The sequence below is a fragment of the Marmota marmota genome, unplaced genomic scaffold (assembly GCF_001458135.2).
Source record: "Marmota marmota marmota unplaced genomic scaffold, marMar, whole genome shotgun sequence".
In the NCBI taxonomy this organism is placed as follows: domain Eukaryota; kingdom Metazoa; phylum Chordata; class Mammalia; order Rodentia; family Sciuridae; genus Marmota; species Marmota marmota.
Genome location: NW_026000174.1, coordinates 60,818,496 through 60,844,344, shown reverse-complemented (window position 1 = coordinate 60,844,344; position 25,849 = coordinate 60,818,496). Strand labels below are relative to the sequence as shown.

At 41.2% G+C, this 25,849-nt stretch overlaps 2 protein-coding genes across 2 annotated transcripts; both read right to left on the bottom strand.

The window, feature by feature from the left end:
* Window positions 1-7,243: 7,243 nt before the first annotated feature.
* LOC107135383 (olfactory receptor 9Q2) lies at window positions 7,244-9,023 on the bottom strand. The gene has a single exon (XM_015477262.2). It carries the CDS (start codon window positions 8,553-8,555, stop codon window positions 7,611-7,613), a length of 945 nt encoding a protein of 314 aa, XP_015332748.1. The 5' UTR covers window positions 8,556-9,023; the 3' UTR covers window positions 7,244-7,610.
* An 8,156-nt stretch (window positions 9,024-17,179) lies between these two features.
* Window positions 17,180-23,859, bottom strand: LOC107135382 (olfactory receptor 9Q1-like). Its single transcript, XM_048787903.1, has 2 exons — window positions 23,589-23,859; window positions 17,180-19,825 (listed from the first exon to the last, which is right to left on the bottom strand). Exon 2 carries the CDS (start codon window positions 19,810-19,812, stop codon window positions 18,877-18,879), a length of 936 nt encoding a protein of 311 aa, XP_048643860.1. The 5' UTR covers window positions 19,813-19,825; window positions 23,589-23,859; the 3' UTR covers window positions 17,180-18,876.
* Between the last annotated feature and the right edge of the window lie 1,990 nt (window positions 23,860-25,849).

The window sequence follows — 25,849 nt, the reverse complement described above, 5'->3', positions numbered from 1 at the left end:
TACCATGAGCATCTGAATTCCTTTGATCTTCATGGCCAGATGGATGATTGAGCCCAGAGTTTGTGACAGAGATGGGATGGTTCAACTTCGATGAACTTCCAGATAGCTGCCTCCTATTCCAAACTCTGAAGGGTTGGTGATTTCCCACATAGTTCTGATCTTGAAAACAAGATCCTTCATCCCCACATACATATTGTTGTCCCGACAACAACACACATCTTGATTGCAATCTACAAACTCTGGTGTAAAATTTTAATAACTTAGACACTAGTTGGTACATGTAATGCCTAGAGTCTAGTTTTTGCAGCTTTGAAGCCAGTTATTATTAATCATTTATTCAATCTGTTTTCTAGGTAGTTTTTCCCCAAAGTGTGTTTGCCAAAGTTCTATTCAGTGAGATGTTTAATAGTTGTAAAAAGGAATATTCCCACTTTCAAATAATTTGGGGCAACTCTGAGTTAAATAAGGCAAAATGTTATGAACTAGCCAACTTCTCTGAGTTTTCAGCTAATATTAACTTAAAGGGTAAAGTGGTATGCAGCACTTCTCAAAACTGAGCTGATTCGATAATACAGAAACTAATTCATCTCAGGGTGGTTTGTGGAACTAGTGTTGCATAGAATACATTTTGAAAAATGTGATTCCAGGTGACTTCAATTATTTCCATAGAAAACCATGGAAGTGTGTATACAGAAGTTATCAGTGATGGTCCTGACTCTGTCCCCAAGTTGCTATTAACCTTAAAGCATGCCAGTTCACCTTCTTGAGCCTATTTTCTTATCTACAAAATAAGGTGATTGGTCTAGGCTGCTTGTGCATCAGAGTTACTGGGGAAATTTTTTTCCAAAATTCACATCTTTAGATCCTGCAATGCCTTTTTTCCTTGGCCAGATGCAGTGGTGTGGATTCAGGCTTTTTAACTCCCCCTGAGTCAATTTTACTGAGTTTTAAGAAAATAATCAGGACAGTCACATAAAGCAGTTCAGTGGAAATCTCCTGACTCCTAGGCATGCTTTTTAAATATCCCAGTTGTTCCATGTATGGTCAAGAGAGAGCACTGAGTGATATGAGCCACCACAGTTCTGGAAAACATTAAGCCTAGAGCTCCTTAGGCATTATACCCTGTTAATCACAAAAGACCCTCAGAGGCGTGTGACTGATGCTCATTTGTTGGTGCAACTGCATCTCAGCAAATATAGATTACTCATCAATTATAAAGATTAGTTGCAAGAAGGCTTTGACCAAGGTTCAAACGTTCAGTCTTCTCCGAGGTTAAAAGAAATGCTACCAGCCATGTTTTACTACTTTCACCCCAAAACCCACCCTGGACATGCTGACCCAGCCTCTCTAGAGAAGGAATCAGGCACTCATGTTTGCAAAACACAGAGGGCTACCCCCAAGAGATTTGGGTTAAATTGGTCTCTATCCCTATGACCTGTTCTGTCTATTGCCTTTGGATTTGAGGTTCCACAGGAGACTGGAAGGCAGGGAGTGAGTAACAGGAAAGCTAATTTGGCCAGAAATAGACTCATATGCAAATTGGGAGCTTGCTCAAGAACATGAATTAGAATTAGTATTAGAACATAGAAGATAATTGGGAAAGAAGAGAGAGTCACAAACTCTTAAGAGGACCTTGACAAATCTTCACAGAGGAGAAGTCGAGATTTGTATCTAGATGCTTGCATAATCCTTAGACCCCAATTTGTCATCGTCAACAAACATCTATTGGGAACCTTCTGTTTACCAGTCTCTGAGTCTGACCACAGGACTAAGAGAATAAATGACTCACCATGCATGACCTCAAGCACTACCAAACCAGAGAAAGATTAAAAATAATTTTACATGATTTTTAAGACTTGCTAAGCAAAGGCAATGTTTGGCCAGTAATTCGTGTCATTAAGGAAGCATAAGATTTTTGCACAACACAGTCAAATGAATTGTGTATTATTTTTGCTCTAGCCATGCCTGAGAATAGCCAATTTGTGATTTGATCAATAAAAAAGAGAAACCTCTGCCATCTAACTGTAATGCAAATGTAAGATGGATGCCTATAAAGACCAAAAAAAATCTATATATTTGGATATTGAGTGAGCTATAAAATCTATATGTATAAAAAGCTTGCAAATACTCACTAAGCAAAATTTTTGAGTACCTGTGGGAGTCAGAAGGAAATAGGGGCAGTGTCTCTGCTTTCTTGACTCTTACCTCATAGGTCAGGAGACAGTGAGCTTGTAAATGAATAAATGATGACTATAATACAAGGCAGAAAGAAGTAAGCAGGGTTTGGGGAAGATAATGAAATAGGGTGGAAGGTGTCTTTTAGGTAGGGAGGATTAGGAGTTGGGGGACACCTCCACTAGGCATTTGAGCAGAAAACTGAATAAAACAAAGGAGTGAGCCAAGAGAAGATCTGGAGACACTTTCAAGACAAGGGAAGAGTGAATTTAAAAGATAACCTACATAGGGACAGGGTTGTTTCTCAAGGGACAGGCAGCAGATAGCCCTAGGGCAGAATGAGGAGGAGAAGGAAGTAGAGACAGCCATGGGGTGGTTAGGAACCCATCCAGATGCAGTCTTGTAGGTCATGTCATGGCAAGGAATTTTATATCAAGTATTTATAGAAGGACTGCTTGGTACATACAGCTGAATGAAATCGCCTGTGACTAGAGAGAAAGATTCTGACAAAGCCCTGGAAGACTCTGATCTTTAAGAACAGAATAACATAATGCCCAGAAAGACAAATGAATTTTTCCAAGAAGAGAAAAACTGTTTCAGATCCACTGTTACAAATACGTTCTAATTTGCTATCATCCCTAGCTATCTTTCAACCTCAGCAATGAAATCAAAATGACACTGACTTCTGCAGAACAGATTTGTAAGGAGATACAAACATCTCACATGTCTTCCTTTCATTTGCTCTATTCTCCTTGTAACAAAGGACTGTCAATAACTCAGAACACAAACCTCTTTAATAATTGAAAATAAACCTATTATATATTTTATGAATAACTAGAAGAGGGGAGCTTGCAGTCTCAAAACACAAAGTAGTGATAAGGAAATAGAAATTTTAATTACCTTGATTTGATATACATATTGTATACATGCATGGAAATATCACACTGTATAAATGTGTACAATAATATGTGTCAATCAGAAATTTTTAAAATAAATAAATGGAATTAAATTAGCATACAGCTTTAGGCAATATTATCTGTGGCCTTTTTAACTACTCAAGAATGATCGAAAATATCTTCTATTTTTCTCTCATAATAAAGAGAATAGTACACTATTGACCAAGTATACACATTCCAAAAGCAAACAGTGTATTCAACATATTAATAAACAAAAATTTAAAAAACAAAAGGGTATCTCATGGATGCATAAAATCTCATGAAAAAAATCCAAAAATCCATTCCTGATATTTAAAAAAAAAACTCTCACAAACTAGAAATCAAATAGAACTCCCTTAACCTGATGAGAAATCCTCAAATGAATGGTGAAGAATTGAAAGTTTTCCTCTAAGATCAGGAACAGGAATTTATATCCCCTCCCAACTTCTATTCAACATTGCAATTCCAATCAAATTTTCAATAAACTTATTTTTTTTAAGATTGAAAGACTGGTTTTAAAAATTATATGCAAGTTCAAAGGGCATAGAATACCTGAAATGGCCATGAGAATAGTGAAGTTTAAGGACTAGCACTAATTGAAATTGAGATACATTAGTATTCAACATGTGGTATTGGTACAAAAACAGAGAGATCATTGGAATGGAATATAGAGTCCAGAAATAGGCCCCCACATGAACAACTGATTTGGGGCAGATGTGCAAAGGGAACTCAGTGAAAGTCATCCCACTGTCACCTTGAATGCATACCATCTTTATTTGTCACTTAAATATTTATATCAAATGTTTTTAAGTGGGCAACAGACATTTCTCCAAAGAAGATTCACAAATGCCCAACAGGTATGAAAAGACACTTAACCTCTAATTCAATACTCCACCATCCAAAAGATGGTTGATGAAAGGAAAATGTGCACTCACTACCATAGAGGAACGAGACAGCTTGCAATGTGCTGGGAAGCCTCATCAGAGAGTGCTGCTTTGGGTACCTGAGTTATCCCAGCAATTCGCCTCAACTGTCTTCTCTGGTGGGGTCCTTGATCCCATGAGGGAGCTTTTCCCATTCCCTCCTTCTCCCCTATTAATCCCCTTTCTCTGCTCCACTGATCACCCTTCTATTTTCATGGAATTACCCTCCCCCACTTTTTGGTTCCCCTCCCCCCCTTTTTTTTCTAAAATTGATTAAGGGGTAGATTTTATGTTATCTTTTCTTACTATGATTTTTAAGAAAGGTCTAGGCATGCCAAGTGTCCATGATAATTTGGAGTAAGTGGAATTCTTATGCACCGCGAGCATTGCTGATGCAAATGTTAAGTGATACAACTACTTTGGAAAACAATTTCAGAAGATTCCTAGAAAGTTGTACACACATTCTACTTTATGACCCAATCGTTCTACCCCTAGGTATATACTTGAGGGGAAAGTATATATCCAGTCAAAGGTTTTCCATTGACAATTTATAATAGCCAAAAACCGGAAACAACCCAAAAGTCCATAAACAGATACACAGATAAACAAACATGGTATATCATATGATGTAATAATACTGAGCAATAAGGAGTAAATTGTTGACATATGCAACAATGTCAATGATTCTTGAAATAATCGTGGTAGTTGAAAAAAACTATACATTATTCCTTTATACCAAATTTACATGATTTTGTAAGAAATTCAAATCAATGTATTATGACAAAAAGCAGATGAGTGTTTTTCTGGGATGTGGAGAAAGAGTAGTAGGAAAGGCCACAAGGGATGAAGTACAGTAGGGCATAATAAAATTTTTAAGAATGATGTATACATTTTTTATCTTGATTATGGTGAGAGTTTCATGAGCATATTCATTTGTTAAACATATCAAATAGTAAATTGTTTAAATATACAATTTGTTGCATGCCAATTAAACCTCAACAAAGCCACTTTTTTAAGTCAGCAAATCAGAAAGGATTTTAGACACATCCTTCGAGTATAGCTTAGGTTGATGACCATAGAACCAAAAATAATGAATTATATATACACAAATATTCAATTCCATGTTTGTGCATGGTATTAAATAGTAAGAAATAGCAATGATCATATTTGGAAAGTAAACTCAATTCCTTCAATGATTCCTTAAGCCCAAAAAAGAAGATTTGAAGGCAAGGTTGGTGACTGCATGGTGGCACCATATTGATTAGCTGTTTATTGGAAAAAGCTTTGACAGAACAGGTCTTTCTGGGAAGGCTTTGGTAGGCATAGTTCAGCTGAACCAATCCTGCTCTTTCTGAAAATACCCCCAGACCTTCCACATTGTCCCATGGGAGGTGCCTAGGTAAGTTTCATGAACTTTCCATTTATGTCAGTCTCAAAAATGTCCCCACTGCAGCCCACAGTGACAGAACATTGAGAACAAGTGTGCAACTGAAACCCGGACCACTCTGAAGAAAATCTCAAGAATGTGGGGCCTTGGAGAAAGAAAGGGCAGAGCAGGCAGAATCAGTTAAGAGGAGACACTTTGGAGTAAGAGGCCTCAGAGCAGAACCTTCATCGTCTGCCACTTTCTTGCTACATACTTTCAGTTCAGTCAGTTAAGTCACATTACCTTTCTGGTCTTAGTGGTTTTTTTTTTCTTTTGCTAAGTGGAGTCAATAATAATTATTTTCCATTACACTTGCTAGGACTAAAATCAATGATTCATGTAAAGCTTTTAGCATAGTGCCTTGCATGTGCTTAGGATGCATTAACTTAAGAGTTAAGTTTAAAAATTATTAGTGAACTCTCCACTTGTAGAAGTGTCTACCTCCAAAGCTCAAGGGACCAGGAGGGACTATCCCAGACAGTTCTGAAATAAAAAGCCCCACAGATCAGCTCTTTGTGTTCTGAAACCTGGACGTTCATTTTAGTAACATGTATGGATGGTTATAGAGCTAATCAGCACACTCCTATTCCACAAGCACCCAGTTGGTTTTAAGAATAAATGATACATGAAAAGCCCACGCAGGGTAAGTGCTCTGTAAGTAGAATTTCACAGATGAGAAGCAGGTTGAAAGGCACTAACTAATCTGAAGCCATACAGCGAAGAAGTAATAAACTGGATACAATGATGCCAAATTCAAGGACTTTTCTACAACATAAACACATCTAACACTCACAGGAAGCCAGTGTGTTGAGGGAACACTTACATAGCAGTTGATATTTGAAAAAAGGCCAAACGTTGGATTGTTTTCACCCCATTCAGCAGTTTTTAGGTGTTTGATGCAAAGACACGAAAGCTGACAGGTGAACTCCAATGTTGTGGCCACCTGCACAGTTTTTTTCCCCTATATCTTTACCTTTTAGAGTTTGAAAGCTGCCATCTGTTTAATCTGCGCACCTCGCTTTCTCATACACAACTATATGTGCATGTGCGAGAACACACACACACACACACACACACTCAGTCACATTACACAGCACTAGCACTTGGGCTATAAAATGAATGATGCCAGCTTCCTTCTACTTCCAGAGATTGGACTTTTACCTTTTCTCCACCAGACAAAAGGAAAAAGAAAAGAACAATAACAATAAATTCTGGGCTGAGTGATTTAGAGCAGGCAGTAGATCACAGCTAGAGACAGGAGGTATGGCAATTAAGAGCTCGGACTCTGGCTGGGTGGAAGTGGCACTCTACCATTTGCTTGCTGACCTTGGGAAAACAGCTCAACCTCTCTAAGCTTAAGTGCTTCGTCGACCTGCAGGAATAATAAGAGACCGTGCCTTATAAGGATATCTTAAAATTAAATAAGGTAATTCCTGTAGCAAATCTATTATTTCTGGAAGGTAATATCGAATAAACATTAGTTGCTATATATTAATATTATTACAGTCTTTATTATTATCATTTCAAGCCACAGAGAAAGAAGGAAAACAAAAGGAGAAGAAATAATGGGATTTGGAAAATCCCTTCGAATAAAACAGAAGTTTCCTTTGTAGACAGCTTCATGATTTTTCCAAATATTTTTTCCTAATTCATCATGTACTTCTGTGTCAGGGAATGTACTGGGGCCAGCAGATATTAGTGAATAAAGACAAACATGGTCCCTACCCATTCGTGCATAAGATGCTCAAAAAAAAAAAAAAAAGACTTATTAAGTAAGTAAACCCATAGGGCAGATAAGAAACTAAGGACTGAAGAAGATGAAATTTGAAGGTAGACACTGAAGCTTCATTCATTCAACAAATATTTATTGAGGGCTTTTTATGTGCTCCATTCTTTGCTAAGCCCTGAGTATGAAAACATGTTTGTCTCATGTCAATTACTTTCCAGTTGTGAGTATCAGACAATATCAAACATATAAAACATCTAGTATGTCCATTTATGACAAACATTACATAGGATAATAAGTCAGAGTGTAATTAGGTGCGATTTTTTACTAGAATAGTGCAGGAAAGCCTTCCTGAGAAGGTGACATTTGAGAAATGACGGGAAGGATGGAGAAACTGGGAAATGACATATTTCACAGGGGTCTGGCTAGGGCCTTCTGGAAACCTTTGATCTGCTCAAGAATTTCATAACTGCCTCCTTGACCTCCTTATTCCTCAGGCTATAGATGAGGGGGTTCAACATTGGAGTCACCACTGTGTAGAGCACAGACACCACCCTGTCGCCCTCCGAGGACTGGCCTGAATTATCTCTCAGATACATGAAGATGAGGGTTCCAAAGAAGAGAGCGACAGCAGTGAGGTGGGAGGTGCAGGTGGAGAAGGTCTTGGCCCTGCCTCCAGCGGAGCGCATCCTCATGACGGCCACGATGATAAACAGGTAGGACACCAAGATGACCAGGATGCAGGCAGGCATCACGAAAATGGCGAACACGACAATCACCACTTCCTGGGTGTAGCTGTCCCCACAAGTGAGTTTTAGCAGAGGAGGGAGGTCACAGAAAATGAAGTCAATCTCATTGTTCCCGCAGAAGGAGAGAGTGAAGGCCGTCACTGTTCGAATGAAGCCACTGGCAAAACCGGCCACATAAGCCCCAGCTACCAAGCCCACGCGGGCCTTCTCAGTCATGATGGTGACGTAGAGCAGCGGTTGGCACACGGCCACATAGCGGTCATAGGCCATGATGGCCAGGAGGTAGCAGTCAATAGAAGCAAAGAAGGTGAAGAGGAAGAACTGAGTGGCACAGTGAGCTTGGGAGATGGCCAGGCCGTGTTCCCACAGCACGGCCAGCATCTGAGGGACGATGACAGAGGAGTAGCAGATGTCCACAAAGGCAAGGTGGCTGAGGAAGAAGTACATGGGAGTGTGGAGTCGGCGATCTTTGTGGATCAGGAGGATCATCCCAGCGTTCCCCAGCAGAGTGGTGAGATAGAAACTCAAAAACACCAGGTAGAGGGGAAGCCCCCACTCGGGATGCTCAGTGAAGGCAACGAGGAAGAACTCAGTCACCAAAGTGTGATTCACCTCAGCCATCCAGGAGCCAGAGGAGGAGACCCCTCCAGAGAAGTTCAAGTCATTTCAAGTAATAAAGCTTAAATTGAGTGTCTGACATGTCGTCATTTGACTTCAACACACTTTGCCATCTCAGGGTGACATGAGCAAGTTGAGAATTCGAGGTAATATAACAAGTGATGAATGGTTCTATTATAGTGGGAATGGAAAGCAAGTGATTCTCTAGGTTACAAGTCAGATCTTGTATTTGCAACTCGCTTTCCAATTAGCTGTTTGATGTTACCAAGGCACTTAACCTCTCTCGACCTCAATTTCTTCCTCTGCCAAAAGGTGATCGTAGTATCTGCCCTGCTTAGGAGCTAATGCATAAATTAAAACAGATGTAAATGCACATTGAAAAGTGAAAAGCATTCTACGGATATATGTGGGCTATTTACAATTTTAAGTGAAAACTTTAAGGAAGGAAAATTAATATTCTATGAACAAAAAAAAACATTCATTAGCAATCAGCAATGGGCTCTGCTTATAGGAATAAATCTATTCTCAGTTTACAAACATGAATGTTTAACAAACAGCTGTTATCCTCATTAGAGCTGGCTGGTTTACTGAGGCATTATATAAATATATACACACACTAGCATTAACCCTGGAAACAACAGCAAACATAAGCTCCTTTAGGCACCTAAAAAAGCTCCAGAAGCATTTTTCAGTTATTCTCAAAGACTCTAATAAAGGAAGAAACTTGATAATAAACAGCATACAAATTTGAAATCAGGAGGAAGCAGAAATGCTTTTGCAATCTGATGTTGTCGGAGTGCTATTGGACAGGAGTCTGGGTTGATAGATTTGGGGGTCCTTGATGGAGTTCTAGCACAAGGCTGTCAGGAGCACCTTGGTCATGTTTGAATAGCTTGGGCACCAGCAGTCAGGCCAATGCTGAGCTCACCCGAAAAGGATAATAACAAAGACAAGAAGTTGGCCCTGCAGGCCATCAGCTGGGCTTGAACTGTCCTTACCCAAATTCCACTTTGCTGGTGTCTTCATCCTCTGTTTGCTGTTTCCTCTGCTTGTAACCTGGGAATCCAGAGGACACTTGGGTTGTGGTTCATCCACATCAAGTGTGAAACCCTGGGCAAGTCACATTTCCTCCCTGGGCTTAATTACCTTGCCTGTGTTCCCTTTCAGTAAGCAACGGTGCAGCCTGTGTCCACAGTCACAGGAACCTGATAGACATGGGGTCATTTCTAGTACCTCTATCCCCTGTTCTCACTTCTTGGAATCTCTCCTCTCACCCTTGACAAAGCAATACATCTCTGACACTAGCATTTCCTGGGAGGTTTTGCAGACCCACCCCAAGTCAGCAGGGCTAGGAGACCAGCCTTTCTCCCCCTGCTTCCTCTCCAGCCCTCACCCCTGCTGGTGGCACTTCTTATATTCACCGCCCCAGCATGGTACCTCTAATTGGTTCCTGAGGTGACTCTCCAGGGGAAGGTGATTTTGTGACTTCCTAACAAGGGCTCTAATACCTTTGAAGATTTCTCTTTCATTTCAAACTCCCAAAGCCCCCTCCTGTGTCTTGCCATGCCTCAGCAGGGTCTGATGGGGCTCATTTCTAGTCTTGCCTCCTTCCTGCTTTGTCCTTGGAGCCCTCCTATGTCTCAGTAGCATGCACTTTTGCTCTCTATCACCGGGACCAGCTGGAACTGGTGACTGAACATTGACATGTGGCAGAAGCAGAGGATGGTGCAAGTGGGGCGTCACAAGATGGCATGTGACGGAGGCAGGTGCGAGTGAGCTGTGAGCAGACTTCCTTCAGAGAAACAGAACACACTTGATGATGACCACATTCTGCACCAGGGCTCTGGTTCTGAAACCTCAGTATGCATAAGAGCTACCCAGGGAATTTGTCTACCATGTGAATATCAGTGTCCCACACGATGGGTTTGGGGACAGTGCATCTCTTATGGGGAGCAGGAAGCTACATTGTTAATGGGTACCCCAGGCGACCTGATAGAATTAATCCTCAAAAACTATATCTAGAGACAGTGTCTAGAGGAGCATTTTGGGGAGCTCTTGCCCCACTTGACCTTCTGCCACCCCTTCCCCAGGCTGCAAAGGAACCCTGTGCAATAAACCAAATGAAAATAATAAAGACGTGTTCTTGAAGAGCCTGATTGCTCCAAAGTCCCAGTGATGTCTTCCTTCCTTGTAGGAAAACTGAGAGAGTTTTGATGTTTTTTGGTCTTACGAAAAATTTTTAAAACCTAGATACAGAGATAACCAGGAAGGTTCTTGGTGGCAAAACAATAATTCAAAGCAGGCCAACACTCTGTCAACTAAGCCCATCCGGAAGTTGCTCAAGGCAAGACGACTTCAGGGAAGTAATTCTCAAGCTATCTGCACATAAGAATCTCCTGGGGAGTTTCTAAAATCCCAAGGCACAGCCAGATGCAATGGCAAGTTCCTGTAATCCCAGCAGCTCAGGAGTCGAGGCAGGAGGATTGAAATTCAAAGCCAGCCTCAGCAATTTAGGGAGGCCCTCAGCAACTTAGTGAGATTAAGTCTCAAAAAATAAAAAGGGCTGGGGGTCTGGCTCAGTAGTTAGGTGCCTGTGGGTTCAATCTCTGGTATCAAGAAAAATTCTTTTTAATTAAAAATAATAATAAAATCCCAAGGCCCCAGTTGTACCCCTGAATAATTAAATCAGAGTATCTGAGTATAGGAGCCCAACATCATTCCCTGGTGACTGCAATGTGCAGCAAGGTTTAGAACTACTAACAGAAGGCTCCTGCATACCACCAGGTGTCTTGGGACATCTGGAGCTTGGAAACCGCATTGTGCTATATTCCTATATGGAGAGTCATATTGAATTACAGCACATTTGAAGATAGGTAAAGTCCTATAATTAAGAAACCTCATCAACTTTATCTAAACCATGATTTCTCTAAATTATTTAGTCACAGAACTTCTTTTTTATTAGCATCCCACAAAACCAGAGTTCCTAAGGATGGATGCTCTTTAGTAAAGCTCTAAAGAAGCTCAGAAACTGTCCCAATGCCAAGCAGCAAAGCAGCAATTATTCTAAGAAACAGCGTCTCCTAATGATTCATCTCAGGATCTGCCTCCTTAAAGTCTCTGTGAGACTGGTTCCCCCAAGAGCAATTGCTCCTACTGGGAAAGGAATTGGGAGGGAATCTGGGGGAAGAACACCCTTCCTGACAGGTCCCCCAGGAGCTATGGAAGTGACACCACCTTGCCCTTTAAGAAAGGTGTCCTCTTCCATCAGGAAGTGGATCCCATGGCTGAGTCCCTCAGTTCTACTTCATGAACAACCCTGGACATACTCACCCCTTCCCCAGGCTGCAGAGACCACTGAGACCCTGCTTTCAGGAAGCATTGAATCAAGTTGAATGAATTCAACTTACTTAATTAGGTTGATTGAATCTTTTCACAATGTTTATTTTGATCAAAACATCACATCATACACATAAACAAATACACTTATCATTTGTCTGTTAAATGAAATGAACTTAAATGGCTTAATATAAAAGCAAACTAAAATGATTATTAAGCTGATTCAGCCACCATGTGGCCGGCTCTAGAAAATGAACCTCCAAAATGAGTTTTCGTCACATTTTCACACATTGTATTAGGACCCATAAAAGTAAAGTAAAAGAAGTTTAGATTATTTTTTCCTAAAACCTACAACTCTGAATAAAAGTTTGAAGGAAAATCCAACAAGATAATAATAGCAAAGACTATTTTAACTGCTTACTATCTATATAGCACGCCTCTTCACTCTTCTAAAATAGATGATTGATGGATGGATTGATTGGTTGATACACTAGCTCATTTAATCCACACAATGATCCCATGACTTGCATACTATTATTACTCCCATTTATAGGAGATGAGTGCTTAAGTGGATACCCAATATTCCCACAGAAAGAGCCAAAGGTTTGAATCCTGCAGTCCGGCTCAGAATGAGCACTCTTAACTCCTATGCCATACTGCAAACACTCACAAAATGGTCTCTAAATTCCACAGTTGGAAGTGGTTGAGGGAGTCTTGCATGTCTGTATTTTCCTTCTAGACTTTTGGAAAGAAAGGGTCTTGGTTTAGAGATGGCATGAAGCTACAGGTGAGTAGATAGTGATAGGAAATTCTTGGGTACTTTCCTGGGTCCCTGCTCTATTCTGCAGACTATCACCACAGCCACTGCTGATAGCAAGGACTCAGACTCACCTATTCACATGTAGTCTCACCTTCCTAGACATAGTACATCAGACAGGTCCAAGACCTGATCTGAGTTGGTTGCAAAGAATAACCCTCTCTTCTTCCAAAAAGAAGATCTGCTCTAAGTGGATATCTGTTCCCTGGAGCCCAGAAGTTGTGACTTGTGACTTGGAGGGGATACTAGGAAGGATATAAGAAGGACATATCTTCAATTCTCACTTTATGATCCCTGGTCACTATCTTGCCCCATCCATACTTGGGTGGATCTCATGCCAATTTAAGGCTGAGGGACACCTAGTACCAATAAATTTGCCTTGGAAGAACTTTGGAAGGAATTATCCTGCCACAAAAACTTCTCTCTCAATTCATTATTGGAATTCCTGCTTTAGCTTTATATATTCTAGAACTGCAGGATTTTTATAGTCTCTCACAGCTATTAGAACTAATAGGAATATTAGAGGTCAAATGACCCAGGCTTTCCGATTCACAGGCAAACTGTTCCAGGCCACCAAATAGGAAGATTGTTAGTGGTTGGCTCAATTAAGTTGATTGTCATCCATGACTGATAATCCAGCACTTTACCCAGTGGGCCCTTATTGCTCACAAACAAAGAAGATGCCCCAAATAAAAATGACCAGATAATCATGTTAATTCATCTTGATGCAATTCTATGCATATCTGACCCCTAGCCCCAAAACACTCCCAGAGGCAAATAGTTCCAAGATGAGTTTCTTCAATTGTTTCATTATAAGGTTTCTCAAAGTTTTCTCAGAGTCTCCACATCTGAACCTCACAGAAGGGTGGAGTCAGAAGGAACTCAGGAATCCAGTCCAACCCTTTACTTTATGGGCATGGAGAATGAGACCATGAGGGAGAAGGACCTATAGCCCTTGGGTTTCTTAATGAGATCTTAGTTGCAAATGACAGAAGCCCAGAACCTAGTATAACTTGAACACATAGAATTTACCGGAATATCCTGAATTCTTCAAGTGTACACCAGAAATTTCTCAACATCATTTAAAGGATGGGCCAGGATGCAGCTAAGCCTGGGGTACAACTGAGACCAGCAACTCCTGGATTGAGCAAAAATTTCTCTTTTGTCTGTAATTTTCTCTTGAATATCAGCTTTATTTTCTTCCTAAACCTACTTCTTCCACAAATTAGGGAGGGGGAAAATCCCTCTGGTTGTTCCCATACTTTACATACAACAAAGAAGATGAAAACCAGTTGTTATAGTGCAAAATTAAAACAAAAAAAAATCCTTTCGGATGGCAGAAGGCCAAGAAATGGGAGGCAGGGATTGGCCAATGTTGGCCAATCAGTGAAGACTAGAAGGATGGTATTTATAGGGAGATGGAAGTACTCCTGTGAACCATTTGGTTAGAATTAAGGAAGGAGCATTTCCAATATTAGAAAGATGCTGCTCTGAGAACACAAAAGAATAGATCTTCACCACAAAATGGCAGGGAGGGTCAGAGCAATTGCTACTGCCCTGTGCTTTAGGAATCCCACAGAGCTGGTGACAGGTGGCAGAACTGAAAGGTCTACCACTAGTGGGTGCTTTAAAAGTTCACGTTCACATCCTATCTGCCATCAACAAGGCATTGGAAAGACCACTGATGCTTGGGGGTTTCTTTAAGTTTTCTGCTTGACCTTCTAGAGTGAATAAAACGTGTAGAAATTTTTGTCTCTGGACATTCCTTCCTTGGACTTGGCCCCCATTCCTGTACTTAATTGCCTGGTTCTCAAATGTTCTCTCTCCATCCAAACCCATCCCTGGAAAGAGTTCTGAGACAGTCCTTTTATGGCTGGCAAAAGGGTCCCTTCTCAAGTAACTTAAATGTCATCAAAGTTAAAGCCCAAACAGAGGACTGGGGATGTAGCTCAGCGGTAGTTTTTGCCTATCACATAGGTCTGAGCCCCAGTGCTGGTGAAATAAAAATCCCCAATAGATATATGAAATCTCAGGCCACAGAAGGATCCTTAGAATTCCCTTATTCATCTTTCTGCCTCATTTTGCAGATGGAGAAAATGAAATACAGAACAAGGGGATTCCTTTGTGGAAGGACACACAGCTGGTTGGTAGCGGTCATCACTCAGCTCTCTTTCCAGCATATCCTGTGTTCTCCAGTAAAGGTCAAGCAGGCAAATTTCAAGCAAAGGATTTGGAAACAAAAAAAAAGAATTTAAAAAGGAACTATGCCCTTTCTTGGCACCTCGGAATCATGTGACATTGCTCACATCTTCTGCCACCAAAATAAAATAAAATCTGCTGATTTGCACTTCCCTGGAAGGACCGTGGCCTTTTTTCTTCCACTGTGGTCCTCAGAACATCTCATTGATGTGTGGGTAAAAAATGGTGGGAGGGTCTTCTAAGACCCTACCTGACACCAACAAACCCCTTCTTTGACAGCTTCCAAAGGACCTGAACCTAAAAGTAAAGCTCTCCTTGGAGGGCACCATATGTTGGCAGACACCTGAGGAAGGTGATGTGAGGAGCCACTCGAGGGCCAGGCATGAGACAGGCAGGGTGCAGGTGCGGCACCATGTCCCTCATCCCCTTGTTGAGCTGGATTTCCATGCTTTCACATCAGAAGATCTTTTTAGTCTCCTTTTAGATATTATAGCCACATTCAAAACTTCCCAGTAGATGGTGTTTCCTAATCTGAATAGCCTAGTTTTCCCTAAGCATGTATATCCAAAAGCAGAATTTAAACTTTATTGAGTTATAATAGGTACACAAAAACATTGCATTTACTTGATGTAAACATTTTACTGAGTTTGGATATATAAATATACTCATAATACTACAATCAAGGTGTAAATTTTTTCTCATGTTCTTTTTTGGATTTTCTTTTTTTGTTGTATTCTGGGTTGTTTGTTGTTATTGTTATTGTTGTGTTGTATTTTGTTTTGTTTTTGTTGGTTGATTGGTTGGATTTCTGGTGCTAAGAACATTTAAGATAAGACCTTTCTTCTTTCTTCTTAATATAGTATAAAGGGTACACTATCATATCGTTAGCTGTAGGTACTATGTTGTACAACAGATCTCTAGAACTTATTTGTCTTGCCTATTTGTCTTACTGTAATTATACCCATCAAACAATTACCTGTTTCCTCCTGACCCTAGGAACCACCATCCTACTCTCTTCTATGGGTTTGACCAGGTTCAATACTTCACGTAAGTGGAGTTCTGCAGTATTTGTCTTTTTGTGGCTTGCTTAAATCACTGAGCATATTGTCCTCTGTGTTCATCCATGTTGTCACAAATGGTAGGATTTCCTTTTTTCATGGGGCTGAATAGTATCCCTTGTACATATATATCACCTTTTCTTTATCCATTCATCTATCAATGGACATTTGGGTTGCCTCTACCTCTTGGCTGCAATGAACATGGGGACAGGGGTGGACAGATGTTGGAGATAATGATTTCAATTCTATTAAATATATACCCAGAACTGGTATTGCTGGATCCTGTTAGGATACTATTTGTGATTCAAAAGCAGATTTTTAATGAGTTATCAGCAATCATGCATTTTCTATTAAAGCAGAACTTTTAGAATCAAAATAACTGAATAAAAACAACCACAGATTGTTTAAATAAGTTCAACACAATGTGCAGAAAGATGTAAAGAAATACTAACACCATACCCAAGCGACAACCCACTGACCTCCCTATTAACAACTACTCTTAATTTATTCCTAACTAAGCCTCATGTCCCTTTTCATACATAAATAGAATGCATTTTTCAACTTTTGCTGAGCTCTTTTCGCAGTAAAAAAAAAAAAAAGTAAATGGAGTCTTACCTACAACTTGGAGTTTCATAGTCAAGTTCCTACAACCTTCTCACTTAACCCTTTGATTTTGAATAGAAGTCTTTAAGTGCCTCCTTAAAATTTAACCAGAAAGAGGCAGTGAAGTGCATCCTTGGACCTGACAACTCATTCTCTTGGTACTCCCTTTCCATTCATCGTGTACCCCCTGCCTTCTGGCAGATTCTAAGGGAGCAAATAACTCTTCAGTGTACTGCTTTTTTCCAAGACTCAATATTGCCTTTTTAAATGAAGAGTGTTTGGGTCAGCTTTTACACTGCTGTGACCAAAAGACCTGATGAGAACAATTAAAGGAGGAAATGTTTGTTTTGATGCTCACAGCATCAGAGTTCTCAGTCCATAGACTGCCAGTTTCATTTGCTCTAGGCCCAAGGTGAGGCAGAACATAATGGCAGATGAGCGTGGTATAAGAAAGCAGCTCAGGACATCGCCACCAACGAGGAGAAAGAGCTCTCCTCACCACAGACAAAATATAAACACCAAAGAGCACATCCTCAGTGACCCACCTCCTCTAGCCACACCCTACCTGCCTGCAGTCACCACCAGGTTAATCCCTATCAGGATTATCACACTGATGTGGTTAAGGCTCTCCTAACCGAACCATTTCACCCCTAAGTTTTCTTACATTGTCTCACACGTAAGCTTCTTGGGGACATTTCATGTAAAAACCATAACAAGAAGGGAAATTCCTATGACTAACTCAAGATCTCCAACTTCTTGCTTAAGGTTGTCTACCACTGTAACACACGGACACTTGAATTATATGTTAATCATGCCCTTTGATGGAGCTATGCATTTGCAGCCTAAGCATTAATTCTCAGACAAAACTCTATTAAAAATTTAAAATGTTTCTTATAAAAATTATAATATTTGTTTTAAAATATCCTTTCCTCTAAAAAGAAACATAATGTCTTTGAAGATTTCTATGTGTTTTATTTTACTACATGATCTCAAATTGAGTATCCCTGGGACTGTGTTCTCTGAATCTTCCACCTTTCATAAAATCTGCTTCTTCCACTTTGAAATCCTGTTACTATTCTGTGGAACTGAGTTTTGAATCATCTCTTTCTTAGATACCGTCATCCTCCACCTCCCAGAATTCTGCACATGGTTTGTTCAACCAGGATCTTGTTTATTTGGTATTCCAGGTAGCAGGGAGAGAAGGAGTTTGAGTTTTGGAAATGAACAATCAAAGAAAATGAGTAGATGGGACTGTTGCTTTCCAGTGCAACTGGAAACTGACTGAGACAAGATACCTGTGGTTGGAGAAGTGAAGATCAAGAACCAATACCCTTTAGGAGGCTTTGGGTGCAGCCTGAGGTGGTGCAGCATACAGAAAAGCAGGACAGGCTGGGATGCCTCCCCACCACCCCTCCAGGGACCGAAGCTCTGACAGCACAGAGCCCATGCATGTGATACCATTATGGGCAATGGGAATAGTAAAAATTCACCAAGTGGCTTCTCAGGTCTGCAACATGACTAGGGAGCTGGGACAGGTGGGATAGAAGAAATAATAGGGTGTGTTTCCAGTGCTGAGAGCAACTGACAGGCATGTTATCACGGGTGGCTGTCATCTAGAGATTCGTGTGAAGCATCCCTGGGAACCACAACCAGGATCTGAAGGATTCATTCAGCAGGGTCAGCTTTAGTAACTGGGCCACCAAACTACCTTAACTCAGTCATTAAAAATGAATAGAATCTAAATATCGAATCCTAATTGGTAGCATTGACTCTGCGGTGCATAAGGATGAAGGACAATGCCAATATCTGCAACTCACCTTGAAATTATTCAAACAACAAGGCTGGTTGATGGATGAATTGATGGATAGATGAATTAATGGATGGATTATCCATACGGGATGAAGTAAATATAGCCAAATATTAGCAATGACAGAATCCAAGTACTGAGTGTTAGGAGCTTACTATAGATTATTTTTAACTTTTCTATACGGTGGAAATCTTCCATAGAAAATTTTGCAAAGTAAATATAATCTTGTTCTACAATCACAGAGCAGTGAGGTGTGCCGTATCTGGATGACCCAGGATTTAATTTCAGATTCTGTTGCCGCTTGTCCTGGGAGTCATAGCTCTTGTTCCACTCTTTTCTCAGCCCAACTTTTCCTTCTCTTCCTTCCTCTCCCTGGCGCTGAAAGTCCTGGTTCTCTTTATGCTTTGCACCATGAGGGCCTCACTCGACCATTCTACCTGTTATAACAGGTATGGCCCAGAATGCTGGCCCTACAGAGTGGGTGACCCTAAGACTTCTCCAAGGTTAGGACAGCTGGATTCTGCTGAGAATATTCCTGAGTGCCTCCTTCACTCCCTTGTTCCTCAGGCTGTAGATGAGAGGGTTCAACATGGGAATCACGGTCGTGTAGAACACAGACACCACCCTATCTTTTCCCGAGGACTGGCCAGAGTTATCCCTCAGGTACATAAAGATGAGAGTGCCAAAGAAGAGGGACACTGCAGTGAGGTGGGAGGCACAGGTAGAGAAGGTCTTGGCCCGGCCTCCAGCTGAAGGGATCCTCACGATGGCCACGATGATGAACAGGTAGGACACCAAGATGACCACCATGCAAGCGGGGAGGACAAAAATGGCGAACAGGATAATGACCACTTCCTGGGTGTAGCTGTCCCCACAGGTCAGCTTCAACAGAGGAGGGAGGTCACAGAAAATGAAGTCGATCTCACCATTCCCGAATAAGGAGAGAGAGAAGGCTGAGACGGTCCGCACCAAGGCGCTGAAGAGACCAGCCACGTAAGCCCCGGACACAAAACCCAGCTGGGCCTTCTGCGTCATGATGGTGACATAGGGCAGGGGTTGGCACACAGCCACATAGCGGTCATAGGCCATGATGGCCAGGAGGTAGCAGTCAATGGAACCAAAGAAGGTGAAGAGGAAGAACTGAGCGGCACAGCGTGTGTGGGATAAGGCTGCCCCGTGCTCCAACAGCACGGCCATTGTCTGGGGAACGGTGACAGACGAGTAACAGATGTCCATGAAAGAGAGGTGACGCAGAAGGAAGTACATCGGGGTGTGGAGTCGGCGGTCCATGCGGATGAGAATGATCATCCCCAAGTTCCCCGACAGAGTGATGAGATAGATGCACAAAAACAAGAGGAAAAGAGGGAATGCCCGTTCAGGATATTCGGTGAATGCGATCAGGAGGAATTCGGTCACTAAGGTGAGATTGGTCTCTGCCATGAGCCAGTGGTGCCTGAGGAGAAAAGCATGAAAAGCAAGTTAGGAAGCTGCAAATAGGATTTCCCTGCATGTCTACTTTACATTTACTAAACATGCACCGTGGACAGATCATGGCAGGTGCTATGAGGGGTTTCAGAAATGACCTATCTGAACTCCCGCCTTCAAGCAAGTTCCGTGGTCTAGAGTCATCTAAGCATGTCAAGAACAAAAGATACAGGTATACATTTCAGAATAGGGGTGCATATTCTCCCACTTTCATTGCCAAAGAGCTGCGTGAGCTCCAAGAGTCAGATAATCACTCTGAGCCAAAATTTGCGTATGGCTCCAACGGGAGCTGACTGATCATCTCTCACCTACCCTGAGGCCACCCTTTTCCTCCATGACCACAGGTCCTCCTTTATTTCCCATCCTCTTCATCTTTTGTCTGCATTAACAGCAGCCATGGAACTGACTGTTCTCCCTGCCATCAGATTCACTTCTTGTGAATTCTTGAAACATCAGTTAAAAATCTCAGTATTTTTAAGACTTTGATCATATCACATTCCCCTGTTAAAAACCCTGCCATGGTATCCCATCGTGGATAGGGTGTCGCTCAGACTCCCTAGTATGGGAATTCTCCCCTGGAATCTCCTCCATTTACTTCCTCATGCCTCTTCTTACTTCTGAGATGTTACACCCATGTCACATCCTCCCACAGTCTCTCCGGCCACACTGAGTTAGCAGGATTTCTCTGATCCACCATGTTCTCTCACATCTCTGTGCTTTTGGCAGAATACTTGCCTGGTATACCTTATCCTTCTCACCCATGGGTTCTTGCCAACTCTTGGGCTGCCTTCAAACCTCAGCTCAGGAGTACTCTTAAAGTCTCTGGGGTTACCTCCTCCAGTCAGTGCAGGGCCCTCGGAGGTCAGCACATGGCAAGGGCTTGAGATGTTTCCACAGAAAAGCCATCAAATGAGATATGAAGCCCCTTGCAAATGGAAAGGCACCATGCACATGTTCAAGTTTTATTTTTTATTTTATTTTATTGACTTTATTTTTCTGTTGGCCAACAGAAAATGCCTAAGAATAAAACTAACTAAAATTGATGAACAATCATGAAGGTCATAAGCCATTCTTGAGTTTACATGTCTATCTTCAAACTAACAATATGCTAACTTAATATCTGCTATCATATTTAACCCTCTTGGTTTTTACCAAAAATTGATTTTTTAAAACTCTATGGTCTTGCCTGTAATCCCAGCTACTGGGGAGGCTGAGAAGGGAGAATTTCTTCAGCGCATGAGTTCAAGGCCAGCCTCCTTGGCAACAGAGTAAGACACTGTCTCAAAACAATATTTATTTATTTTTCTTTTTTTATTGATTTAAAAAAAATGACAGCGGAATGCATTACAATTCTTATTACACATATACAGCACAATTTTTCATATCTCTGGTTGTATATAAAGTATGTTGACACCAATTTGTGTCTTTATACATGTACTTTGGATAATAATGTCCATCACATTCCGCCATCCTTGCTAACCCCCTGCCCCCTCCCTTTCCCTCCCACCCCTCTGCCCTATCTAGAGTTTGCCTATTCCTCCCATCTCCCCCTCCCTACCCCACTCAGCCTCCTTATATCAGAGAAAACATTCAGCATTTGTCAAAAACAATATTTAAAACAAGAAAGAAAGAAAACTCTAATTTTCTTTTTTTCCTATTGTTCTTAATAACAGAAAACAATATACACACTACTCTATGTGATTTGCATACTAATTCGCTTAATCCCCATAATCACTTTATGAAAAAGGAGATTCTCTTATCCTTATTCTACAGATGAGGAAACTGAGGCAAAAAGAGTTTAGGTAAGATGGAGAAGACAGCACAACTAGTAAATGAAGCAACCCTCATTAGGGCCAAAGCTGCACCCAGAAGTGCTGTTTACCATGCCACGAGATTTCACATGCTTCCCAGGGCTCTTCCAACAGCCCCTACTCAGGAAGTGCCCACCATTAAATCAACAAGCACAGATGCCTGCACTGCAGCCTATGAGTATCTGAAGGCTGGTGGAGGCTTTTGGACTAAGGGATAGAACGTCCTTTGGCAGACTTACAGTGTAACAGGATAGAGGAGGCATTGATCATCTTTAAAGCATAAGACTTTGGCAGCTAGAGCAGTGTTGGACTGACCTATTGGGGAACGTGGTAAATAAAGGAAATTGGATCTGGTGACCTGAATTGAACAAAGAACCAGAAGAACCAGGTCAGTTCTCTCACCTGAATTCCACTTTGAATTTACCTAGCTGGTCCTCTCCTTTGTCCACTATTTTTCCTTAGTCTCTAAAAGGTCATTTCTCTTTCGCTCTCTGGAGAAGGGTCCCACGGGTGTGGAGGGACCTGTGTGCACGGAACAGCAGGAGGTCGGGGTGGATCCGTTTGCACTTCCATGTCTGCTCAGTTATGATCGGAGCCAGTCTCTTGGATCCTCAGTGGCCTTCTCTCCTCCCACACCCCCTCACACACATGCCTGCAATGTATGAATCAACGTGGGGACAATAATGCCTTAGCTGCCCGACTGTTTCTGGACTGTATGGTTCTCTAGAGCCTTCTAGGCAGCACTGTTCTGTCAAGGACTCTCTTCTCTTCCTCTCTGTTTCCATGACCTGCTAGGTCTGGTTAGGATACATTCTTCACCCTTGCTTTTGTTCTATTCCAGGCAGAGGTAGACACCCCACTCTAACATATATCCCTTTAGGAAGAGACACTAATATTTGCTAGAAAAGCCCTGAGGTCCCCAGTCAGTAAAGTGATCTCTAAGGAAAGACAATTATTGCTCACATGGACTCCTCACAAAGCACCTGGTAGATCTCACTTCGGAGGAAAGAAGCCTTCCCTCCCAGTCCCAACTCCCAAAGCCCTAACAAATACCCAGAGTGGAGTCTGAAATTAACAATCCCAATTCTGCATAGTCCCAGGAGGAACTAAATGTCTCTGGCTTTAATTTCTCCAATCAGAGCAAGGTCACAAAGGATGCCAATTGTCACCCTCACCAGTGTGGCTATATTCTGACAGAAGGGAGGCTTTGATCCACAGAATTAGGAGGGTCAACAGAGCACCCTGCAGAGAGACCTCAACAGGATGCATTCATTGTGTCATTTATTTGCCCTTTCTGGGAGTCAGAGGTTTCATTAAGCTCCCCCCTGCCTTTTTTTTTTTTTTTCCTTTAAACACAAATGAAACCAGAAGGAAAACAAAAGCCTGGGATGTTATCCAGAGGGGGATTGGGCAAGTTCTTCTTATTGATATGGCCTTTGCCAGTTCTCCACCTCTTTGACACCATGAGTTGTTGGTTTTTTTTTTTTTGTAATCCTCCAATTCATAAGCATTTTGCTAAATTGAATTTCAACAGTTCTCAATTCATAAAAGAAAACAAGATGAGAAAGAACAGAATAAATCTCCTCTTTGACAATTATGAAACCAAGAGAAAATGGGGCCGCCTGGTCCATCAATTCACCACTGTGCTAAGAATTCTAAATGAAGAATGATTAGAATAAGACATACTTCATGTTTGTATACATGTCAAAATACACTGTCATGTGTAACTAAAAGAACAAACAGAATTTTAAAAAAATGAAACACACATACAAAACACACACAACATCTGCCTGTTGGAAATAGGCAAACAAATAGGTGAGATAATCATCTATCGTTCAAGATGACAAGTACTAAGTTAAACTGTTAAGCAAAATGTGAATCATGCGCCATGGGGAGTCAGTGTAGGGTGCAGTTACTTACAGGTGGAGGAGATCAGGGAAGGCTACCCAGAGATGGGCTTTGACAGTCTGCTAGGATGGAGGAATGTTGACAAGCTCTGTAGGAAGAGGGATCAGCATGACCAAACATCCACAGTTAGATGATCCCAGGGACGACTCCTAATGCAATAATTGGCACTTTGATGACAGCTCAGAATGGTACAGATTCCAAAATGCTGGGGACATATCAGAAATCAGACATTTTCATATTTTCAAATATTTGCATGTACATAGTGACATATATAGAAGATAGGACACATATCTAAATCTGAAATTCATTTATATTTCAGGTATATCTTATGCACACAGCCTAAAGTTAATTTTATACCGTATTTTTAATACACCTATGTTTTGACTGTGACCTGTCACATGAACTCAGTGTGGAATTTTCCACTTGTGTCCTCAGGTAGGTACTCAAAAACTTGAATTTCAAATTTTCATATTAGCACTACTCAACCTATATGAGGCAAGTCAAGTCCAGGACTCAGGATAAAGTATATAGGTGTTGGTTCAAGTGCAAAAAATAAGGTGGCAACAAAAACCTCAGTATAGAAGATAAATAATATTTTAGCATAATACTTTAAAAAATCAAAATCAATGCAATATAGTCTAAGATAAACAAATATAAAAATTGTAAATAAAGGCCGCACAGCATTACTGATTTTTCCCTTGGCCTCAATCCCATCATGGTTCGACAGTTGCACCGGTGCTGGGAGATATGTTGAAACGGGAGGGCAAGACCAGAGAGCTTCCAAGGGACAGACTTTCCCTTGGAGAAAAAGCCTTTCCATCATCTAGGGATTTTCATTTCTTTTCTCTCTGTTCTCTGTGTAAAAAAAAAAAAAGAAAATGCAAGAAAGTCAACATAATAAGATCAATACTTGAAGAGTGCCTTTAACCATTTCAAATCATTCCCTTCATCTATCTTCACAAGAGCCCTATGGGATAGAGAGAGAATGAGACTCCTCATTGTACTGAGGAGTAAACAGAGGATTAGAAAGGTGTTCAGGTCATACAGTACATTTTGTCTGTCCTGCATACCCTGTTTGCTAGAGGACTCTGCCCTGGGCACAGCCCCTTCTGCCCAAGGGGATTTTTTTTTTTAATGATCATGAACACTCTCATGCATATGCATGTCAGAGCTCTCTAAATGAAAAAGTCTTCCAAGCTATCCTGTGTTAACAAATAACAGTAACACAATGTGACTTATAAAATAAACTTATTTCTAATTCATGAAAAACACAGTGTGGTTTAGGTGGTGCTGAGTCTCATAGCTATGCCCTTTGGAGCTGGTGGACTTGGGTATAGCTAGTGCAGGACACAGCAAAGGGAAGACTGTGTAGAGGAGAACCAAGGACAGCCTGGAAGCGATCTTCTTCACCCCAACATCCCAGTGACCAGAAGCAAGTCACATGCGCTCAACATAACTGCAAGAGATGCCAGGAAATGCACAAGAGCACACAGATATCTGCGCAAACTAGTGTTCAGGCTAACATCTCTGCTACCTTTCCTACCCTTTGTGCAGTATAAAGTCTAGAACCCTCCTCAAAATTTTGAAGGCATGCAAGGGTTCACTATTACATTTGCATGGCTCCTCCTCATCCTGCTTCCACTAATACATTATTTATATTTGTGCACATTTCCCATAATTGTGTTCACTCTTCTCTGCACCACAGCACTCCAAGTGTGAAACATGACCTGTTTTCTGTTTTGTTTGGTTTGGGGTTTTGTTGTTTTATTTTGCAGTACTGGAGATACAACCCGGGGTGCTTCACCACTCAGCCACATCCCAACCGTTTTTTATTTTATTTTATTTATTTTTTTTTTTTGAGACAACTCATTAAGTTGCCCAGGCTGTCCTTGAGCTCATGATTCTCTTTTTTTTTTTTTAAGAGAGAGAGAGAAATTTTTTATTTTTAATATTTATTCTTTAGTTATCTGCGGACACAACATCTTTGTTTGTATGTGGTGCTGAGGATCGAACCTGGGCCGCACGCATGCCAGGCGAGCGCGCTACCGCTTGAACCACATCCCCAGCCCGAGCCCATGATTCTCTTGTCTCAAACTCCTGAGTCTGGGATTATAGGTGTGTACCACCGCACCCAACTCATCTGTTTTCTTTTTTTCTTCATTTTCTAAAATTGATACAGAGTATGGGCAGCAGACTTTTAGTAAAGATACTGTAGAAAATTTAGGAGGTTTACAGTACTGCACAGATGGGAGGGGAATTTAGAACTGAATAAT